General features: G+C 43.1%; 2 protein-coding genes across 5 annotated transcripts; both read left to right on the forward strand.

Moving 5' to 3' along the window:
* Positions 1 to 788: 788 nt before the first annotated feature.
* Positions 789 to 3936, forward strand: LOC111979992 (large ribosomal subunit protein mL48-like). Of its 4 annotated transcripts, XM_070449447.1 has the most exons (7): positions 789 to 1029; positions 1753 to 1784; positions 2700 to 2788; positions 2895 to 3064; positions 3271 to 3373; positions 3476 to 3564; positions 3697 to 3936. In XM_070449447.1, exons 3-6 carry the CDS (start codon positions 2738 to 2740, stop codon positions 3524 to 3526), a joined length of 375 nt encoding a protein of 124 aa, XP_070305548.1. In that variant the 5' UTR covers positions 789 to 1029; positions 1753 to 1784; positions 2700 to 2737; the 3' UTR covers positions 3527 to 3564; positions 3697 to 3936. The 4 variants fall into 4 exon arrangements, with proteins under 4 accessions (XP_070305548.1, XP_070305547.1, XP_070305550.1 ...); XM_070449446.1 differs by having other exon boundaries at positions 3476 to 3936; XM_070449449.1 differs by having other exon boundaries at positions 2895 to 2983; positions 3476 to 3936.
* A 291-nt stretch (positions 3937 to 4227) lies between these two features.
* Positions 4228 to 19192, forward strand: dnajb13 (DnaJ heat shock protein family (Hsp40) member B13). Its single transcript, XM_024012828.2, has 8 exons — positions 4228 to 4468; positions 4596 to 4699; positions 4823 to 4984; positions 5105 to 5262; positions 5453 to 5566; positions 17437 to 17550; positions 17925 to 18001; positions 19002 to 19192. Exons 1-8 carry the CDS (start codon positions 4401 to 4403, stop codon positions 19153 to 19155), a joined length of 951 nt encoding a protein of 316 aa, XP_023868596.1. The 5' UTR covers positions 4228 to 4400; the 3' UTR covers positions 19156 to 19192.
* Positions 19193 to 19277: the final 85 nt, after the last annotated feature.

The following is a 19277-nucleotide window of genomic DNA, read 5'->3' on the forward strand; positions in this document are numbered from 1 at the left end:
TAATTTTGCATATTTCATTAAATTCCATTTATTATTTGGGCCAGAGAGGAAGAGGCGAAGTTTTTGCATGGGAATGTAAATACACATCCGAGAATGTCTCTGTCACAGATGAAAGGGGAGTTGATGCAGTGGCTCTTGAAGTGTTCAAAAGAACGGAAACTCGTAAATCTCCGACTTCAGTGCGTTCAAGACAACCGCGAACTCGGGAAAAAATGCGCTCCGACAGGAAAAAATAGTTTTGAATGGTTATCCAACTCGAAATTCCAAGCCGGAAACTCGGCCATCTTTCTAGAGCTCCGACTTTCCGACCTATGATGTCACTGATGTCATGACTGGCCTTGTTTTTTCCAAGTTCCCGTTTGTCTTCAAAGCACCATAAGGTCCTGTCCAGTGGTGGAAAGTACTTAATTAAAGATACTTTAAAGTACTACTTAAGTATTTTTTGGGGGGTATCTGTAATTTATTATTTATATTTTTGACAACTTTCTTTACTTCACTACATTCCTATTTCAATTTGAAATAATGTATTACTATTTTAACCAAATACTTTTAGACTTTTACTCAAGTGGTATTTTAATGGGTAACTTTCACTTTTACTTTAGTAATTTTCTATTACGGTATCTTTACTTTTACTCAAGAAAATGAAAATAAAACAGAAGAAGCAAACAAGGATAAAAAACATTTGAAAGCCGAACTAAAATATTATCCTTATTCTGACACTACATTTGAGTCAGACGGACCAACCGAAAGCGTTTTTCTCAGAACCGCTTGTGTACATGTGCAACAACTAGCTCAAAATCTAAAATAATTTTAGAGCAAAGAATCCTGTCATTCTCAACGTAATGTGTCTTCTACCAAGAAATGGCATCTTTGACACAGGTTGTAGTTAGCTGGCAAGCAAGAAGGAAGGTCAAACATTCCAGTATATCATATGAAAACACTTGTATGATATATTATTTGTTTGTCTTCTATCCAGTTACAGTTGGCCCTTCATTCACGTACATTGGACCGGGCAGCATTGTTATTAAGGTAAGTTAGTTAAAAGCATAAGCCTATAAGCAGTCAATTGTTGGTTGGTCCAGGATACAATAATCACCAGGTCATGTTTCATTCAATGGGGTGGTAGCACAGAGATAGATACTCTAGTGCCCAAAAGCCTGTTTTAGCATATGGGCAGCGCCATTGAGGGATTTCATCATTTTGCAGTAGTCAACTGGGTGGGACTTCCGATGGGTTAAGGAATGATCACATAATTCCATCCAGGTCACATGAGGGATCAGCCAATTAATTATACCCGTGAGGAAACATTCCATAACTGCAGGTGGCAGTAAATCACCAACCATGGCTTTATACCTGTTCTAACACACTCCAGGTGGCAGTGTGCACCCTTTCAGTTTGTTTGCCAACTCATAGAAGTATTAGAAGAAAATTGACTACCCCCCCATAAAATAAATAATATATATATTTTATTTAACCTCTAGGTAAGTCAGTTATGAACAAATTCTTTTTTACAATAGCTGCCTTTTTCAGGGGCAGAATGACAGATTTTTACCTTGTCAGCTAGGGGATTCGATCCGGCAACCTTTCGGTTACTGACTCAATGCTCTAACCACTACCTGCCGCCCCAAAATGGAGATGGCCTCAATGGTGCTGCCCATGCACTCAGACTCCATAATAGGACAGATCCAATGATGCAATGTCTAAGTCTATGGGTGGTAGCTACCTCTTGATGTCTGTTTATTTTATTTTAAGGGCATCAGTATCAGTTAAACATCCGATTCAGGGTAAGTCCTCCCCCAATAACAATAATAAGTTACTATTATGTGTATACATTTAGACTTTATAGGAAAGCCTTAGGAAGGGATTATATTAATGAGGGGAACTGAGGATTTCTGAAGGCTTTCAGCGCTTTCACCAAATTGTGTCCGAAAAAGAGTTCATTACTCTGTGCTTCTTTATCTGTTCACAATGCACATTAGTGACATCTGTTGGTTAGCAATAAATAGCAGCGTGTGAATATCAGAGCAGTTTTTTTTAACACTGTTTTCAATAAAACTGGTGCAGCGATAAGTCATTGGCTTTAGTAGCCTATAATCAGGTGAAATACCAGGTTCACATTTTACATCATGCTTGCCTTTTTTTGTCTTCAAGTTTACTATTTTTCAAACACTGAATCTATGGCATTATTTAGGATGCTTAAGACAAAGTTTATACTGAATTAAAATATTTGAACAACAGTGCAGAAAGTGTGGTTTCACAAAACAATTTAAAATAGTGTGCTTTCAATGGGATTTTACCTCATACCCTCAAGTCCCTGACTGTTCCCTACTCTACCACCTGCTAAACTACTGATCAGGTGAAACTTTTTGTACAAAATCCTAACTATATTTGTAAATTTGGTGTTTGAAAGCAGTTTTTAATCTAGGAAATCACTGGAACCACGGCGAAATCTGTGGTATCTCGAAAAAGCACTGATCAAATGAAGTTTCGGACATCATCGATGACTGACTTCTGATAAAGTGATACACGCATCAGCACACTTCTTTGAAGTCAGCTGCTTAGCGATTTCAACACATGCCTCGGTGCTCCGGTATCAAACGTAACATCGCTAGATTATATCCTGATAGTGATATTGCCACTTATTTAATTACCTAACTGTATCTAGGCTATCTGTTTGACTGGATAACTGTTTTCTACAGGGAGTCTGGCTTTTTCCAATGAGAGACAATACAGGACCATGCCTACCCATGGGATTGGCAAATATAAGCACCTGTTACCTAAAAAAGCGGTAAGACTGGCCTTAGTAGATCACTTGTATACACTTTGTAATACTGAAGCCACCAGCTTGCACTCTTACCATATCAGCTTTCTAATAAAACGTATGGTACCTTCAGCCAAAGAAAAAGAAAGAGAGACAGCAGATGAAGCAGATCAAAACGGCAACAGATGCAGAGTACGGGACTCTGAACGTGAAAGTGTCTGGGTATGACATGATCCTAGTGGAACACTATTCTCAGTACATCCACAACCTCTGCAATCGGCTAGGTGTCAAAGTGGCTGAGAGGTAGACTTCAAGATACTGTGTTACTGGCCTCACTCAGTGATTTTATGTCCCAAATATCCATGTCTGTTGCAAAGTTCATAATGCTTCAATAGGAGGCACACATTTAGCCCTCTTGCATAGCATGGGATTACATCATCCAATGTCTTTTATTTATTGATTAATTAACAAACCTTAAGGAGAATAGTTAGTTCATCCCTTTATCTCAGCTATGCATTGCCCACTAAGAGCACAGAAGTCATGGTCATGCCGGAGCAAGGGACCAAGATGTATGTAGACGCCATCCTCAAGACCCATGAGCAAATTGTTCAGGTAATGGAGTGTTTTGAGTGTTAGTAATGTGTTCTCTGAACTTTTGGCAGTTGCATGACATAACTTTTCACTCTAGAGCATTGATAAGTGTTTTGTTTACAGTTCAGCCAACTAAAGCCACATTATGCCCCATCTTTATGGAGGTTATGTTGAAGAATCAGCCAGAGGGAGTTCAACTCTCTGTAAAGCCAGTGAGCATATTCCGTCTGTGTTGACCTCTGCATGACTTTTCTTTTGCACATGGATCATATCCTATATCTATGTAAACTTATTTTGTTACTAACTGTTCAATATCATAACATTTGCTTTTCTGTTTCCCCTAGCACACAGAGGCAGATTACCAAGCCCGTTTCAAGGCACGTCCAGAGCTAGAGGGACTGATGGCACAGATTACCTAGTGAGAGCAAAGACTGTTCACCCCACCCTTTTACCTCAACTGTCATCATACTTTTTCTACCGTTTCGTATTTTTTTCCATCACATTTTTTAAATTTTATATAAATACATTTTGGATGAATGTAGGACATATACATTGCTGTTGTAGCTTCAAATAAAATATTTAATCAAAAATCCAACTGGTTGGTTTATTCTTGGTGTAGAAATTGCTTCATCGGATGCTAACAGCAAGAATAAGGTAAATACATGTTTTCAGTACATTGATTTATCAATGGATTAACGGTGGTTTATTGCCTGATTGCGTAGATAAAGCACAACCAGAGGCTGACGTGTTCATGGCGTGGCTGACAGTGCTTCGGTATGTGTTGTGAAAGCGTTAGAGGCGAAGGTGCACGGTGACTACAGGGGTTGTAACCTTTGATTTGGCGCCATCCATCGGCAACTCCCAATAAATACATTTGGAGCGTCGCGCATCTATGGCAACCAAATCCAGAAACCGCAAACAATTGTCCATCCCATGTTTCTATTTTCTTACCTTTACCGTAAGACCTAGCTAACAGTAACGTTAGCTAGTTAGCGTTCTATATTTGTTTAGCTTTTCATATTACATGTTCATTTTATTTTGATCGACTATGGGGAGGGATTATTATGCAGCATTGGAGATAAATAGAAATGCAACAGATGCAGACATAAAAAAATCGTAAGTTTAGTTACTTTTTTATCTTTGTCTCAGGCTAAAACATTTTTACATACATTACATTAGCTAGCCTACTAGATACGTTTTCATAAAAACAACAATGCCTAGCTATATTTTTTTGCCCCTGTAGATACCGACGACTTGCCTTGAAGTACCATCCTCACACAAACAGCAAACCGGGTGCCTATGAAAAATTCAATCAACTTGCCGAGGCCTATGATGTTTTGAGTGACCGTAAGTAAACGTTACAACAATCATCAGTGTAGCCGCTGCCACTATCAGTTCAGTGCTGATTGGGGAAAGCTTCAGAGACGTCAGGTCACATAAAATTATAGGCTCACAATATTTATTTTTCAGCTCGAAAAAAGGCAACCTATGACAAGTTTGGAGAAGAGGGTCTGAAAGGAGGTATCCCACTTCAGTCTGGGGAGACTGGAGCTTGGACATCAGGATACATCTACCATGGAAACCCAGACAAGATATTCAGGCAGTTTTTTGGAGGTGACAACCCATTCGCAGGTAGGAAAAAGAACATTCAGTATTTTCTTTATATAAGTTTTACTTGTTTGATTTATCTAAATGATCTCCATAGTAATGGCAACTCTTCCTGTTCTTGCACGATAATGCTTCCCTCTTCAGACTTCCACATGAAAGATGGGAATGAAGTGGCCATTGGGTTTGGAGGCCTGCGAGGAAGAGGAGTGAAAACACAAGACTCCCCCATTGAAAGGGACCTTCACTTGGCCTTGGAAGACCTCTTCTATGGATGTACCAAAAAGATCAAAATATCCCGTAGGGTAAGATGGGATCATAATGCCTGATGAGTGTTGAGATGTCTTTCAATCAACATACCTATAGGCCTATATTGAGTAGTTAAAAAAAGAAAAGCTCTAACTTTAAACATTGTTATTCTGTTCAGATGCCGTACTGCTTACTTCAGGTAACCAGTATCAGATTCAGTGTAAATTTGCTCAACCTCTGAACCAGGTCATGAATGAAGATGGACACACATCCAGTATCAAGGACAAAATATTGACTATCATTGTAAAACCGGGATGGAATGAAGACACTAGGATAACATTCCCAAAGGAGGGTGATCAGGTAAGAGAATCATCACCCACTCAGTGCTTAAATTACATCTTATTGTGCTTTTTAGCTATGCGTTTTACAGAAGTTAGTTCCCTCAGGGGCTCCAACCTGCCACATTAATGTTTGTACACATAAATATCTAGTCGTGCGGGGGAGTGTCTGTGTTTCTCTTCTATAGATATAACTTAGCCACCAGTGTTGGGGAGTAGTGATAGCTTGGTGGTAGTTGAACACAATTCAAATCTAGGTAGTGTTTAGTAGGCAATCATTTCCTTTCTTTTTTGGCATCAGACCTGCCTAATTCTCACTTGAAACATTATTTGTCTTTAATAGGCATTCTGTTAACATAGGACCCCAAACTGATCTGTTCTTGCATCAAAGTTGTCTTTGAAATGTGCGATATACATATAATTTCATGAAGTAGTTTGGATGTAGTGAACTTTAGTTAAGTAAACTATGTTTTTTTACACTAAAGGGTAACTTTAGTGTAGCTTAACTTTTTCCAGTGTGAAGTAATTGCTAGCTTGGTAAACTACACTGAACAAAAATATAAACGCAACATGTAAATTGTTGGTCACATCTTTCATGAGCTGAAATAAAGATCCCAGAAATTGTCCATACGCACAAATAGCTTATTTCTCTAAAATGTTGTGCACAAATGTGTTTACATCCCTGTTAGTGAGCATTTCTCCTTTGCCAAGAAAATACATCCACCTGACAGGTGTGGCATATTAAGAGACTGATTAAACAGCATGAGTATTACACAAGTGCACCTTCTGCTGGGTTCAATAAAAGGCCATTCTAAAATGTGCTGTTTTGTCACAAAACACAATGCCACAGATGTCTCAAGTTTTGAGGGAGCGTGCAATTGGCATGCTGACTGCAGGAATGTACACCAGATCTGTTGCCAGAGAATTGAATGTTCATTTCTCTACCATAAGCCGCCTCCAACGTGGTTTTAGAGGATTTGGCAGTACATCCAACCAGCCTCACAACCGCAGACCATGTGTAATCACGCCAGCCCAGGAACTCCGCATCCGGCTTCTTCACCTGCGGGATCGTCTGAGACCAGCCACCCAGACAGATGATGAAACTGAGGAGTATTTCGGTCTGTAATAACGCCCTGGCTCCCAAGTGGGATGATAATGTCATCTAGATTTACGAGGCAGATCTCCCATTGCATTCCGGCCAGGACGCGGTCTATTAGACGTTGAAACGTCACTGGTGCGTCGCAGACCCCAAAAGGCATCACATTCCATTCAGAGGCACTTCCTGCTGCAGAAAGCGTCCGCATACGGGCCCTTGGTGTAAGCTCTACCTGCCAGTAGCCTGACGCTAAGTCCAAAGTGCTAAACTATTTGGCCTTTGACAGGGTATCTAGAGTGTCTTGGATACGAGGAAGTGGATATGCATCCTTAACAGTACGCTCATTTAGAGCCCTGTAGTCCACACATAGACGATATGTCTGGTCCTTTTTGCATACCATGACAACGTTCGTCTGCACTTAGCGCAGTAGAGCTCTCCATATACACCGATTGTAAGTGAGCAGGAACCGGTGGGGAGACGAGACTAGTTTTTGGTGACATGGAAGAAATATCAGTTGCCTGATCAACATCTGCTGCCTGGAGGAATCCGGCGATAGCACCCTTCTTTACTTTCACTGACTCTGTTCCTGGGTTGTAGAGCCAGATGGGGATTTGATTATTGGCCTGTGCATCAACCACAACCTGTGCCACCAGTAGACGATGCTTCTCAATTAATCCTTTAGTTGGGCTCAGCACCACGTCATCCTCTGACAGGTTCACGGAAGTGTGCGTTCCCCGGCACGATGTTCTCACACCATGATTCAAGACGGCTGTGCATGCTATTCTTATGACAGGCACCTTCGGTCTGTTCTTCGGGTTGAAGTAGGGCACCTGATCACCAAACAGTACAATCCTCTGGCTGCCAAACTCAAGGCGTGCCTGTGACTGCTCCAGGAATGGATGACCGAGGATGGCTTCGGTGTTCTCCGTGTTAACACTTACTGTGCTGGTACCAACCTGAATGGACAGGTGAACTTCTCCAAAGTCTTTGACATTTACAGGACCAATGCCCTGCAGAGACTGCACAGTCGATAGCTGGAGTGGAGGTTTAACGTCTAGGTGAATGGTGTCATAACTGTCCTAAAGAGCACATACGTCCATGTTGTAGAATAGTAGGTGGATACACATTTCGGGACCTGTGCCCTTGACACTGAGAACAGCAGGTGTGTTTTGGCTTTCGGTGGAATTGAGGGATTCAGGGACTTAGCTGGCTTCCTTGGCGATGGACAGCTCCGTTTCATGTGTCCAATGCCTTGGCAGTTGTGGCATCTGATTACGTTCCAATTTGTATTTTTGCACTCACCAGTCTTTGGTTTGTGTGGCTTGAAGCTGGACTTTGGAGGTTTCTGACTCCGCTCTACAGGTGGTGTGGTCCAACTCTCACCTTCATCTTCGCTGTGGTCGATGCATTCCCGTAAGGTAGCTGCTCTGGCTCTCCACTCTGTAGTTTGCACACCAGACTGCATTAGTTGAGTAACACTGTTAGCTGCTCGCTTGGTGGTTTCGTACCTGTGGGCGACCTCGTAGGCTTGTGCCAATGTGCGTGGACGCTTCTTCAGTAGCTTATGCACAATGCTGGAACTCCACTGTCACCCAATAACATTAGTGAAGACATCCACACTGATGGAGTCCTGTTCTCCCTCAGAGCGATCTGCATATACAATAGACACTTTCTCATAAATGTAATCTCTCAACACATGCAGTGATTCACCTGGTTTGCACACGCTCTGCTTCAACTCAATGCCAATGGCAGGTGCATGCTCCCATGCTGGCCCATATGCCGAGTCCACCTCCCCCACTATGCATGAGTAGTCTCAACGAGAAGACCCAGGGTTCTTGTGGGCCACAGCCCCTGCAACGGCTACTAAACAGAATCTCAGCTGGACTGATATTGTCCTTTCTGACCAGTGATTAGCTCTAGCACAGCTCTCAAAGCGATGTAAGAACTCTTTCCATGAGCTCAAACCATCAAACTGACCTGGTCGTAGTGTGGGGAACCTCTCCTTCTGAGTAGCATATTCGTCCTCACTGTCAGATGAGATATCATAATGTACAGTGGGGCAAAAAAGTATTTAGTCAGCCACCAATTGTGCAAGTTCTCCCACTTAAAAAGATGAGAGAGGCCTGTCATTTTCATCATAGGTACACTTCAACTATGACAGACAAAATTAGGAAAAAAAATCCTGAAAATCACATTGTAGGATTTTTTATGAATTTATTTGCAAATTATGGTGGAAAATAAGTATTTGGTCAATAACAAAAGTTTATCTCAATACTTTGTTATATACCCTTTGTTGGCAATGACAGAGGTCAAACGTTTTCTGTAAGTCTTCACAAGGTTTTCACACACTGTTGCTGGTATTTTGGCCATTCCTCCATGCAGATCTCCTTTAGAGCAGTGATTTTGGGGCTTTTGCTGGGCAACACGGACTTTCAACTCCTCCAAGATTTTCTATGGGGTTGAGATCTGGAGACTGGCTACGCCACTCCAGGACCTTGAAATGCTTCTTACGAAGCACTCCTTCGTTGCCCGGGCGGTGTGTTTGGGTCATTGTCATGCTGAAAGACCCAGCCACGTTTCATCTTCAATGCCCTTGCTGATGGTGGCTTTGTTACTTTGGTCCCAGCTCTCTGCAGGCTATTCACTAGGTCCCCCCGTGTGGTTCTGGGATTTTTGCTCACCGTTCTTGTGATCATTTTGACCCCACGGGGTGAGATCTTGCGTGGAGCCCCAGATCGAGGGAGATTATCAGTGGTCTTGTATGTCTTCCATTTCCTAATAATTGCTCCCACAGTTGATTTCTTCAAACCAAGCTGCTTACCTATTGCAGATTCAGTCTTCCCAGCCTGGTGCAGGTCTACAATTTTGTTTCTGGTGTCCTTGACAGCTCTTTGGTCTTGGCCATAGTGGAGTTTGGAGTGTGACTGTTTGAGTTGTGGACAGGTGTCTTTTATACTGATAACAAGTTCAAACAGGTGCCGTTAATACAGGTAACGAGTGGAGGACAGAGGAGCCTCTTAAAGAAGAGTTACAGGTCTGTGAGAGCCAGAAATCTTGCTTGTTTGTGTGACCAAATACTTATTTTCCACCATAATTTGCAAATAAATTCATAAAAAATCCTACAATGTGATTTTCAGGATTTTTTTTCCTAATTTTGTCTGTCATAGTTGAAGTGTCTATGATGAAAATAGGCCTCTCTCATCTTTTTAAGTGGGAGAACTTGCACAGGTGGCTGACTAAATACTTTTTTGCCCCACTGTATATGCTGGGGCTGCCTGCCATGTGAACTGGATTTTGCTCGCCTGGGGCGAGACTGTTCATTTTCATAACAGTATATGTAATTTCCTTCAGTGTGCAGAGCATCACATGGATACATCCATAGCTGTCTTGCGACTGTGAGTGGTGGTTTTCCACAGGAGGCATGGCTGGAGTGGAGGGCAGAGCTGCTGGCATCCTGTGTGGGTAATGGGAGTCAGCAGCATCTACAGCTGTACTCGCTGCATAGAGTCTGGTTGGCAGAGTTGAAAGGGTTAGTGCATGGAGTATACAGCATTTCAGTAGTTGGTTGAAACACATTTCCAGAGATAGCATTTTCAGGTGAGCATCTAGCATGCCAGCTGGCATAGTTTTGGTTGTGACTTAGCTATGATTCGATTCCACTGTCCCCACATTTCCATTTTTCACGAGACCTGAATGGATTCGATCTCTCCTTGGCTGTTGAGGAGACGTCTATGACTCACGGCACGAGTCAGCCATATTAGCTGCAGCTGGCTGCATATTAGCTACATCTGAACTTGGAATAAATTAATTGCAGTTACTGTTAGCATTTGCAACATCAAATAAATGTATCCAGTTGGCAAATAAGATTTGTGATAGTATGTCTTCATTCACTGTGTTAGCGACCCTATTTCTGAAACTGTCCGCCGCCATTGTCGCACCCCCTATTACCAGCCTGTTCAACTCTCCTTCGTATCATCTGAGATCCCCAAGGATTGGAAAGCTGCCGCGGTCATCCCCCTCTTCAAAGGGGGAGACACCCTGGACCCAAACTGTTACAGACCTAATATCATCCTGCCCTGCCTATCTAAGGTCTTCGAAAGCCAAGTCAACAAACAGATCACTGACCATCTCGAATCCCACCGTACCTTCTCCGCTGTGCAATCCGGTTTCCGAGCCGGTCACGGGTGCACCTCAGCCACGCTCAGGTACTAAACGATATCATAACCGCCATCGATAAAAGCATTACTGTGCAGCCGTCTTCATCGACCTGGCCAAGGCTTTCGACTCTGTCAATCACCATATTCTTATCGGCAGACTCAGTAGCCTCGGTTTTTCTAATGACTGCCTTGCCTGGTCACCAACTACTTTGCAGACAGAGTTCAGTGTGTCAAATCGGAGGGCATGTTGTCCGGTCCTCTGGCAGTCTCTATGGGGGTACCACAGGGTTCAATTCTCGGGCCGACTCTTTTTCTCTGTATACATCAATGATGTTGCTCTTGCTGCGGGCGATTCCCTGATCCACCTCTACGCAGACGACACCTATCTATATACTTCCGGCCCTTCCTTGGACACTGTGCTATCTAACCTCCAAACGAGCTTCAATGCCATACAACACTCCTTCCGTGGCCTCCAACTGCTCTTAAACGCTAGTAAAACCAAATGCATGCTTTTCAACGTTCGCTGCCTGCACCGCCGCAGCCGACTAGCATCACCACCCTGGACGGTTCCGACCTAGAATATGTGGACATCTATAAGTACCTAGGTGTCTGGCTAGACTGCAAACTCTCCTTCCAGACTCATATCAAACATCTCCAATCCAAAATCAAATCAAGAATCGGCTTCTATTCCGCAACAAAGCCTCCTTCACTCACGCCGCCAAACTTACCCTAGTAAAACTGACTTCCTACCGATCCTCGACTTCGGCGATGTCATCTACAAAATAGCTTCCAATACTCTACTCAGCAAACTGGATGCAGTTTATCACAGTGCCATTCGTTTTGTTACTAAAGCACCTTATACGACCCACCACTGCGACCTGTATGCCCTAGTGGCTGGCCCTCGCTACATGTTCGTCGTCAGACCCACTGGCTCCAGGTCATCTACAAGGCTATGCTAGGTAGTGCCGCCTTATCTCAGTTCATGGTCACGATGGCTACACCCACCGCAGCACAGCGGCTCCAGCAGGTGTATCTCACTGATCATCCCTAAAGCCAAAACCTCATTTGGACGCCTTTCCTTCCAGTTCTCTGCTGCCTGCGACTGGAACGAATTGCAAAACTCTTGAAGTTGGAGACTTTTATCTCCCTCAACATCTTTAAAAATCTCTATCCGAGCAGCTAACCGATCGCTGCAGCTGTACATAGTCCATCTGTAAACTACCCACCCAATTACCTACCTCACCCCCCATACTGCTTTTATTTATTTACTTTTCTGCTCTTTTGCACACCAGTATCTCTTCTTGCACATGATCATCTGATGATTTATCACTCCAGTGTTAATCTGCTAAATTGTAATTATTCGATTTATTGCCTACCTCATGCCTTTTGCACACATTGTATATAGATTCTCTTTTTTTTTTTCTACCATGTTATTGACTTGTTTATTGTTTACTCCATGTGTAACTCTGTGTTGTCTGTTCACACTGCTATGCTTTATCTTGGCCAGGTCGCAGTTGCAAATGAGAACTTGTTCTCAACTAGCCTACCTGGTTAAATAAAGGTGAAATAAAAAAATAAATAAAAAAATGAATGGGTTTGAGTAGCACGTCGAATCCTCAGGCATATTCTTTCTCGTAATAACAGATTTCCTGTGTGTGGCCGCCATTTCACAACTTAAGGTAGAACGTCAGCCACTACTCCGACAATGATGAATAACTTCGTTAGTCATTACTTCGTGAAAGTCCTTTTTTCCCCCGTTAATTTCTCTTTGATATTCTGGTAGAACGTGAATAACTCACTGATGCAGGCAGGATAAATCCCGGACGAGCCCCCAGTGTTACCTTTCCTTCCTCGCATCCAGACCGTAGTCGGGACGGCTCATGGGAGCCTTCACTTGCTAGCTCCAGGGCCAGAGCAATTTATGGATGCTCTGGGGTAATTCCCACATTTGGGGATCTTATCCTCTGCTAATGACGAGTTAGTCTGGAATTCCACTTAAGTAGTTGACATTTATTAAACTTGTACATCATGTGAGGTAGTCTGAATGACAAAATAAAAGTGGGCTAATGGCGCAAAAAGGGCGTGGCTCACAGTTCAGCTACATTACCACCACCACAACAATTGCATCAAAAGCGAAAGTTTATCTACTACGTTACCCAAAATGCACTTTAGTGTTTAAAGCTATACCACTCATTACCAACACACGGCAGCAGTCGAGGGATGTTCAAATAATTCCCACTGTCTCTCTACTACTTGCCACGGTAGGTCTGGGCTGGGTAGTTCGTTTCACCTCTCTGCTATGTCGTGTACGGAGTTTCCCGTTGGACAGAGTGGTGAATGGATGCGCTGCTAACAAGGCAAATCTACTGCGAGATAGCCTGCAAGTTCTGTCTTACTATCCAGGTCTGTGCCAAACAATTTGAGTTTCTATTTTAAAAATCCACCTTTAGAAACAAGTCTCTCACCATTGCCGCTTGCTATAGACCACCTTCTGCCCCAGCTGTGCCCTGGACACCATATGTGAATTGATTGCCCCCCATCTATCTTCAGAGCTCGGTGCCTGTTTAGGTGACCTAAACTGGGACATGCTTAACACCCCGGCCATCCTACAATCTAAGCTTGATGCCCTCAATCTCACACAAATTATTAATGAACCTACCAGGTAGAACCCCAAATCTGTAAAAACACAGGCACCCTCATAGATATCACCCTAACCAACCTGCCCTCCAAATACACCTTTGCTGTCTTCAACCAGGATCTCAGCGATCACTGCCTCATTGCTTGCATCCGTAATGGGTCTGCGGTCAAACAACCACCCCTCATCACTGTCAAACGCTCCCTAAAACACTTCAGCGAGCAGGCCTTTCTAATAGACCTGGCACGGGTATCCTGGAAGGATATTGACCTCATACCGTCAGTAGAAGATGCCTGGTGATTCTTTAAAAGTGCTTTCCTCACAATCTTAAATAAGCATGCCCCATTCAAAAAAATGTTGAGCCAGGAACAGATATAGCCCGTGGTTCACTCCAGACCTGATTGCTCTTGACCATCACAAAAACATCCTTTGGCGTACGGCATTAGCATCAAATAGCCCCTGCGATATGCAACTTTTCAGGGAAGTTAGGAACCAATATACAAAGGCAGTTAGGAAAGCAAAGGCTAGCTTTTTCAAACAGAAATTTGCATTCTGCAGCACAAACTCCAAAAAGGTCTGGGACACTATAAAGTCCATGGAGAATAAGACCACCTCCTGCCAGCTGCCTACTGCACTGAGGCTGGGCAACACTGTCACCACCGATAAATCCACAATAATTGAGAATTTCAATAAGCATTTTTCTACGGCTGGCCATGCTTTCCACCTGGCCACCCCTACCCTGGTCAACAGCCCTGCACCCCCCACAGCAACTTGCCCAAGCCTCCCCCATTTCTCCTTCACACAAATCCAGATAGCTGATGTTCTGAACGAACTGCAAAATCTGGATCACGACAAATCAGCAGGGCTAGACAATCTGGACCCTCTCTTTCTAAAAGTATCAGCCGAAATTGTTGCAACCCCTATTACTAGCCTGTTCAACCTCTCTTTCGTATCGTCTGAGATCCCCAAAGATTGGAAAGCTGCCGCGGTCATCCCCCTTTTCAAAGGGGGAGACACTCTAGACCCAAACTGCTACAGACCTATATCTATCCTACCCTGCCTTTCTAAGGTCTTCGAAAGCCAAGTTAACAAACAGATCACCGACCATTTCGAATCCCATCGTAGCTTCTCCGCTATGTAATCCCAAACTGGTCATGGGTGCACCTCAGCCACACTCAAGGTCCTAAACGATATCATAACTGGCATCAATAAGAGACAATACTGTGCAGCTGTATTCATTGACCTGGCCAAGGCTTTCGACTCTGTCAATCACCACATTCTTATCGGCAGACTCAACAGCCTTGGTTTCTCAAATGACTGCCTCACCTGGTTCACCAACTACTTCTCAGAGTTCAGTGTGTCAAATCGGAGGGCCTGTTGTCCGGACCTCTGGCAGTCTCTATGGGGGTGCCACAGGGTTCAATTCTCAGGCCAACTCTTTTCTCTATATACATCAATGATGTCGCTTTTGCTGCTGGTGATTCTCTGATCCACCTCTATGCAGACGACACCATTCTGTATACTTCTGGCCCTTCTTTGGACACTGTGTTAACTAACCTCCAGACGAGCTTCAATGCCATACAACTCTCCTTCCGTGGCCTTCAACTGCTCTGAAATGCAAGTAAAACTAAATGCATGCTCTTCAACCGATTGCTGCCCGCCCCTGCCCGCCTGTCCAGCATCACTACTCTGGACGGTTCTGACTTAGAATATGTGGACAACTACAAATACCTAGGTGTCTGGTTAGACTGTAAACTCTCATTCCAGACTCACATTAAGCATCTCCAATCCAAAATTAAATCTAGAATCGGATTCCAATTTCGCAACAAAGCATCCTTCACTCATGCTGCCAAACATACCCTCGTAAAACTGACTATCCTGCCGATCCTTGACTTCGGCGACGTTATTTACAAAATAGCATCCAACACTCTACTCAGCAAATTGGATGCAGTCTATCACAGTACCATCCGTTTTGTCACCAAAGCCCCATATACTGCCCACCCCTGCGACCTGTATGGTCTCGTTGGCTGACCCTCGCTATATATATGTCGCCAAACCCACTGGCTCCAGGTCATCTATAAGTCTTTACTAGGTAAAGCCCCGCCATATCTCAGCTCACTGGTCACCATAGCAGCACCCACTCATAGCTTGCGCTCCAGCAGGTATATTTCACTGGTCACCCCCAAAGCCAATTCCCCTTTTGGCCACCTTTCCTTCCAGTTCTCTGCMGCCTGTGACTGGAAAGAATTGCAAAAATCACTGAAGCTGGAGACCCATATCTCCCTCACTAACTTTAAGCACCAGCTGTCAGAGCAGCTCACAGATCACTGCACCTGTAAATAGCCCATCCAACTACCTCATCCCCATACTGTTATTTATCTTTTTTTGCACCTTTGCACCCCATGATCTCTACTTGCACATTCATCTTCTGCACATCTATCACGCCAGTGTTTAATTGCTAAATTGTAATTATTTTGCCATTATGGCCTATTTATTGCCTCACCTCATGTGCAGCACACACTGTATATAGACGTTTTCTCTATTGTGTTATTGACTGTATGTTTGTTTATTCCATGTGTAACTCTGTGTTGTTGTTTGTATCGCACTGCTTTGCTTTATCTTGGCCAGGTCGCAGTTGTAAATGAGAACTTGTTCTCAACTAGCCTACCTGGTTAATTAAAGATGAAATAAAAAAATCCGGGAGAGTAGGCAAACATAACGAGCATACATGAATCATTCACGATTCCACTCGTTCGCAGAGGTAGGCGTGATTAGAACTCAGATCAAGAAACCTTCTGAGCGTTGATCGACGTTGGGAACGCAATAAGTGATGAAAATTAGCAAGAGAAAAAGGTGAGTAAACTCTATTTCACAAATAAAAAGGTGCGTAAACGGCGTTTACCCTCCACCACACCCCTGGTTGGGTCTGACAAAACCCATTCATAAACATCAATATCCTCATTCATAAACATCAATATCCTGCCAGTCAGAATTTCATCTACGTTTGACCAGGCATTTTAGCTATCGATGTGATGTTTGGTGGCGCATAATCAGTGAGTTCTATACCTGCCTGGCTGAGTGGGAGTATGGGTGGAATGAGCGAGCTCGCCTGGCAACCAGAGCGCGAAATACGTGAGGAAGTAAAACTCGATAGTCTGCCTGGAAATGAATTCCAAGACCAATACATTTCTCAAATATTTTTCATATTAACATTTTTTATCATTTTCTGTTCTCTCATTTTAATTCAAGTACTTTTGAAGTAAACTTGAGAAACTGTCTGATTTTCAAGGGATTTCAGTAGTTGAATTTCAGAGTGCCAAATTCAAGTATTTTGTGGGAACCCTGTTATGGTAAGGGGTGGCATAAGCTACAGACAACGAACACAATTGCATTTTATCGATGGCAATTTGAATGCACAGAGGTACTGTGATGGGATCCTGAGCCCCACTGTCGTGCCATTCATTCGCCGCCATCACCTCATGTTTCAGCATGATATTGCAGGACCCCATGTCGCAAGGATCTGTACACAATTCTTGGAAGCTGAAAATGTCGCAGTTCTTCCAGACTTGTCACCCACTGAGCATGTTTGGGATGCTCTGGATGGATGTGTATGACAGCGTGTTCCAGTTCCTGCCAATATCCAGCAATTTCGCACAGCCATTGAAGAGGAGTGGGACAACATTCCACAGGCCACAATCAACAGCCTGATCAACTCTATGCGAAGGAGTTGAGGCAAGTGGTGGTCACACCAGATACTGACTGGTCTTCTGATCCACGCCCCTTTTTTTTTTTTTAAAGGTGTCTGACGGACAGATGCATATGTGTTCCCGGTCATGTGAAATTCATAGAATAGGACCTAATTTATTTATTTCAATCGACTGATTTCCTTATATGAACTGTAACTCAGTAAAATATTTGAAGTTGTTGCATGTTGTTTATATTTTTGTTCAGTGTACATTTTCAGAGTACCCTCCCCAACACATTTAGCTGGTTGTTTCCCCCAGGGACCCAACAGTATTCCTGCAGATATTGTGTTCATTGTGCAGCAGAAGAGTCATCCCCAGTTTGCAAGGCAACACAATGACCTGGTCTTTACAGCCCAGATCTCTCTGGAGAAGGTGAGAATGTCCAAGTCTGACCCTGGAGGGAAATTACAGAGAACATGTTTCACTCAATAGTCTGCTTTGTTTAACTCCAAGTCCCTACAAAGAGTCACCTGATGCTTTGTCCAGGTCAAAATGGGTTACTAAAGAATAATTTATTGCAGATCTGTGGAACTATTGTGTTCTGACTTGGATACTAAGTCTTAATAATTGTTATCTCAGCAATAGTAGCAAGGGCATTCTGATGCCAGTTGTGGTTTAATATTACAATTTTGTAGGCAAAATGTCTCCCATGTTGAGTAGAATAAGTATTTCTTCCCAGATACTTTAGCCATTAAATCTGCATTGAGGTCCTTCACCCCACAATTAGTATATTCCTCCTCCAACAGGCTTTGACTGGATTCGCTGTTGAAGTGAAGACACTAGATGACAGGATACTCAATATCCCCATCAATGACATTGTGCAGTGAGTAGTGCTTTTACTGTATGGGGGGGGGGGGGGGGGGGCTTATTGACTTCGTTTGATTATAAGACGATTTCACTACATTAGTGGCAAATAGAATAGGCATCCACATTCAGGTCAATGATGGTATAATGTATGGACTGGCAGTCAGTGTACCCATGCCTAGGTCGAAGAAGACAAAAAATTCCACACAGAAGCGTTCGATAAACAAATCCAAGAGACCAGCGCCGTTGCTGGATTCGACCGGATTAGCATTGAAAATGTGACCAGCAATAAAGTGGCTGTAGATGATAAAAACTAAGTAAAGCATGTATGCCATTTTGTTCGCTGAAATTCACTACGATTTAGTTTCACTTTGTGCTGCTAACATTCACACCGTCATTTCGAATGCGGAAACTGGTCCCTTGTTGATTAGTCGCAAAAAGTTATGGGATGTTTTAACCTGTATATTTTGAACCTAGACCCATGTCAGGAAGTAAAATCAGGAATTGTACCCTTCGATCTGTGCTGTATCGCATTAGTGGAAACCAAGACTGCTCAGGGCAGGTCTGCCGGTTTTGACTGGTGACTCATTTGTAGCTGGTTTGAAGTTAAGGGTTTACTAAAAATAGAATTGACGAGCATCCCACTATAACCAGGCCTGCCCTGAGAAGTCTTGTTTCTACTAATGCAATGATTAGTTGACCCAACAGACGTTACAAAAAAAAAAAAAATCCATAAGTTATTTGAATGAAGTCTACATTATCATGGCAATCCAGCATTAGTTGATAGAACATTACAATACCAGGCAGCCATTGTGTACCAGTCAAATTGCCAGTGTTCCAAGCCCGTTCCATTTGTGAATGCTACTACAGACTCGCAACTACCCTGCTTGTTTTAAGATTACTAAACCATCATGCTGTTTTATAAACTAATTACAGGATTTGACAAAGGTGCAAGTGTACATCCCTTGTATGTCAAAGTTTCAAATGACTTATGCTAAAATTCTCACTTCCCCACCCAGTCCAAAATACTGCAAAGTGGTGTCTGGAGAAGGCATGCCTCTGTCCCAGGATCCCTCCCAGAGAGGGGATCTCATCATCCAGTTCGACATTCTCTTCCCTCAAAAGCTCTCGGCTGAGAAGAAACACCTGATCAACCAAGCCCTAGCTTTCTGAATAAACAGCCATTAAATAAATCCTGATTGGAAATCTCCTTCCTTGGACCCCTATTTGAGAATGGTGTTCTTTACCAGTAGGTATAGGTGAGATTCTTGTGAAGTTATTTGCATAAGAGAAGC

Source organism: Salvelinus sp. IW2-2015, linkage group LG20 (assembly GCF_002910315.2).
Source record: "Salvelinus sp. IW2-2015 linkage group LG20, ASM291031v2, whole genome shotgun sequence".
NCBI classification, from domain to species: domain Eukaryota; kingdom Metazoa; phylum Chordata; class Actinopteri; order Salmoniformes; family Salmonidae; genus Salvelinus; species Salvelinus sp. IW2-2015.

What these genes read in the sequence shown, in the direction of transcription:
- LOC111979992 (XM_070449446.1), top strand. Translation starts at nt 2,738, where the DNA reads ATGCCTACCCATGGGATTGGCAAATATAAGCACCTGTTACCTAAAAAA. An exon ending in ACCTGTTACCTAAAAAAGCG is followed by an intron (nt 2,789 to 2,894) that starts GTAAGACTGGCC and finishes TGGTACCTTCAG; the next exon opens with CCAAAGAAAAAGAAAGAGAG. An exon ending in CCCATGAGCAAATTGTTCAG is followed by an intron (nt 3,374 to 3,475) that starts GTAATGGAGTGT and finishes TTTTGTTTACAG; the next exon opens with TTCAGCCAACTAAAGCCACA.
- dnajb13 (XM_024012828.2), top strand. Translation starts at nt 4,401, where the DNA reads ATGGGGAGGGATTATTATGCAGCATTGGAGATAAATAGAAATGCAACA. An exon ending in CTATGATGTTTTGAGTGACC is followed by an intron (nt 4,700 to 4,822) that starts GTAAGTAAACGT and finishes TTTATTTTTCAG; the next exon opens with CTCGAAAAAAGGCAACCTAT. An exon ending in CCCATCAATGACATTGTGCA is followed by an intron (nt 18,002 to 19,001) that starts GTGAGTAGTGCT and finishes TTCCCCACCCAG; the next exon opens with TCCAAAATACTGCAAAGTGG.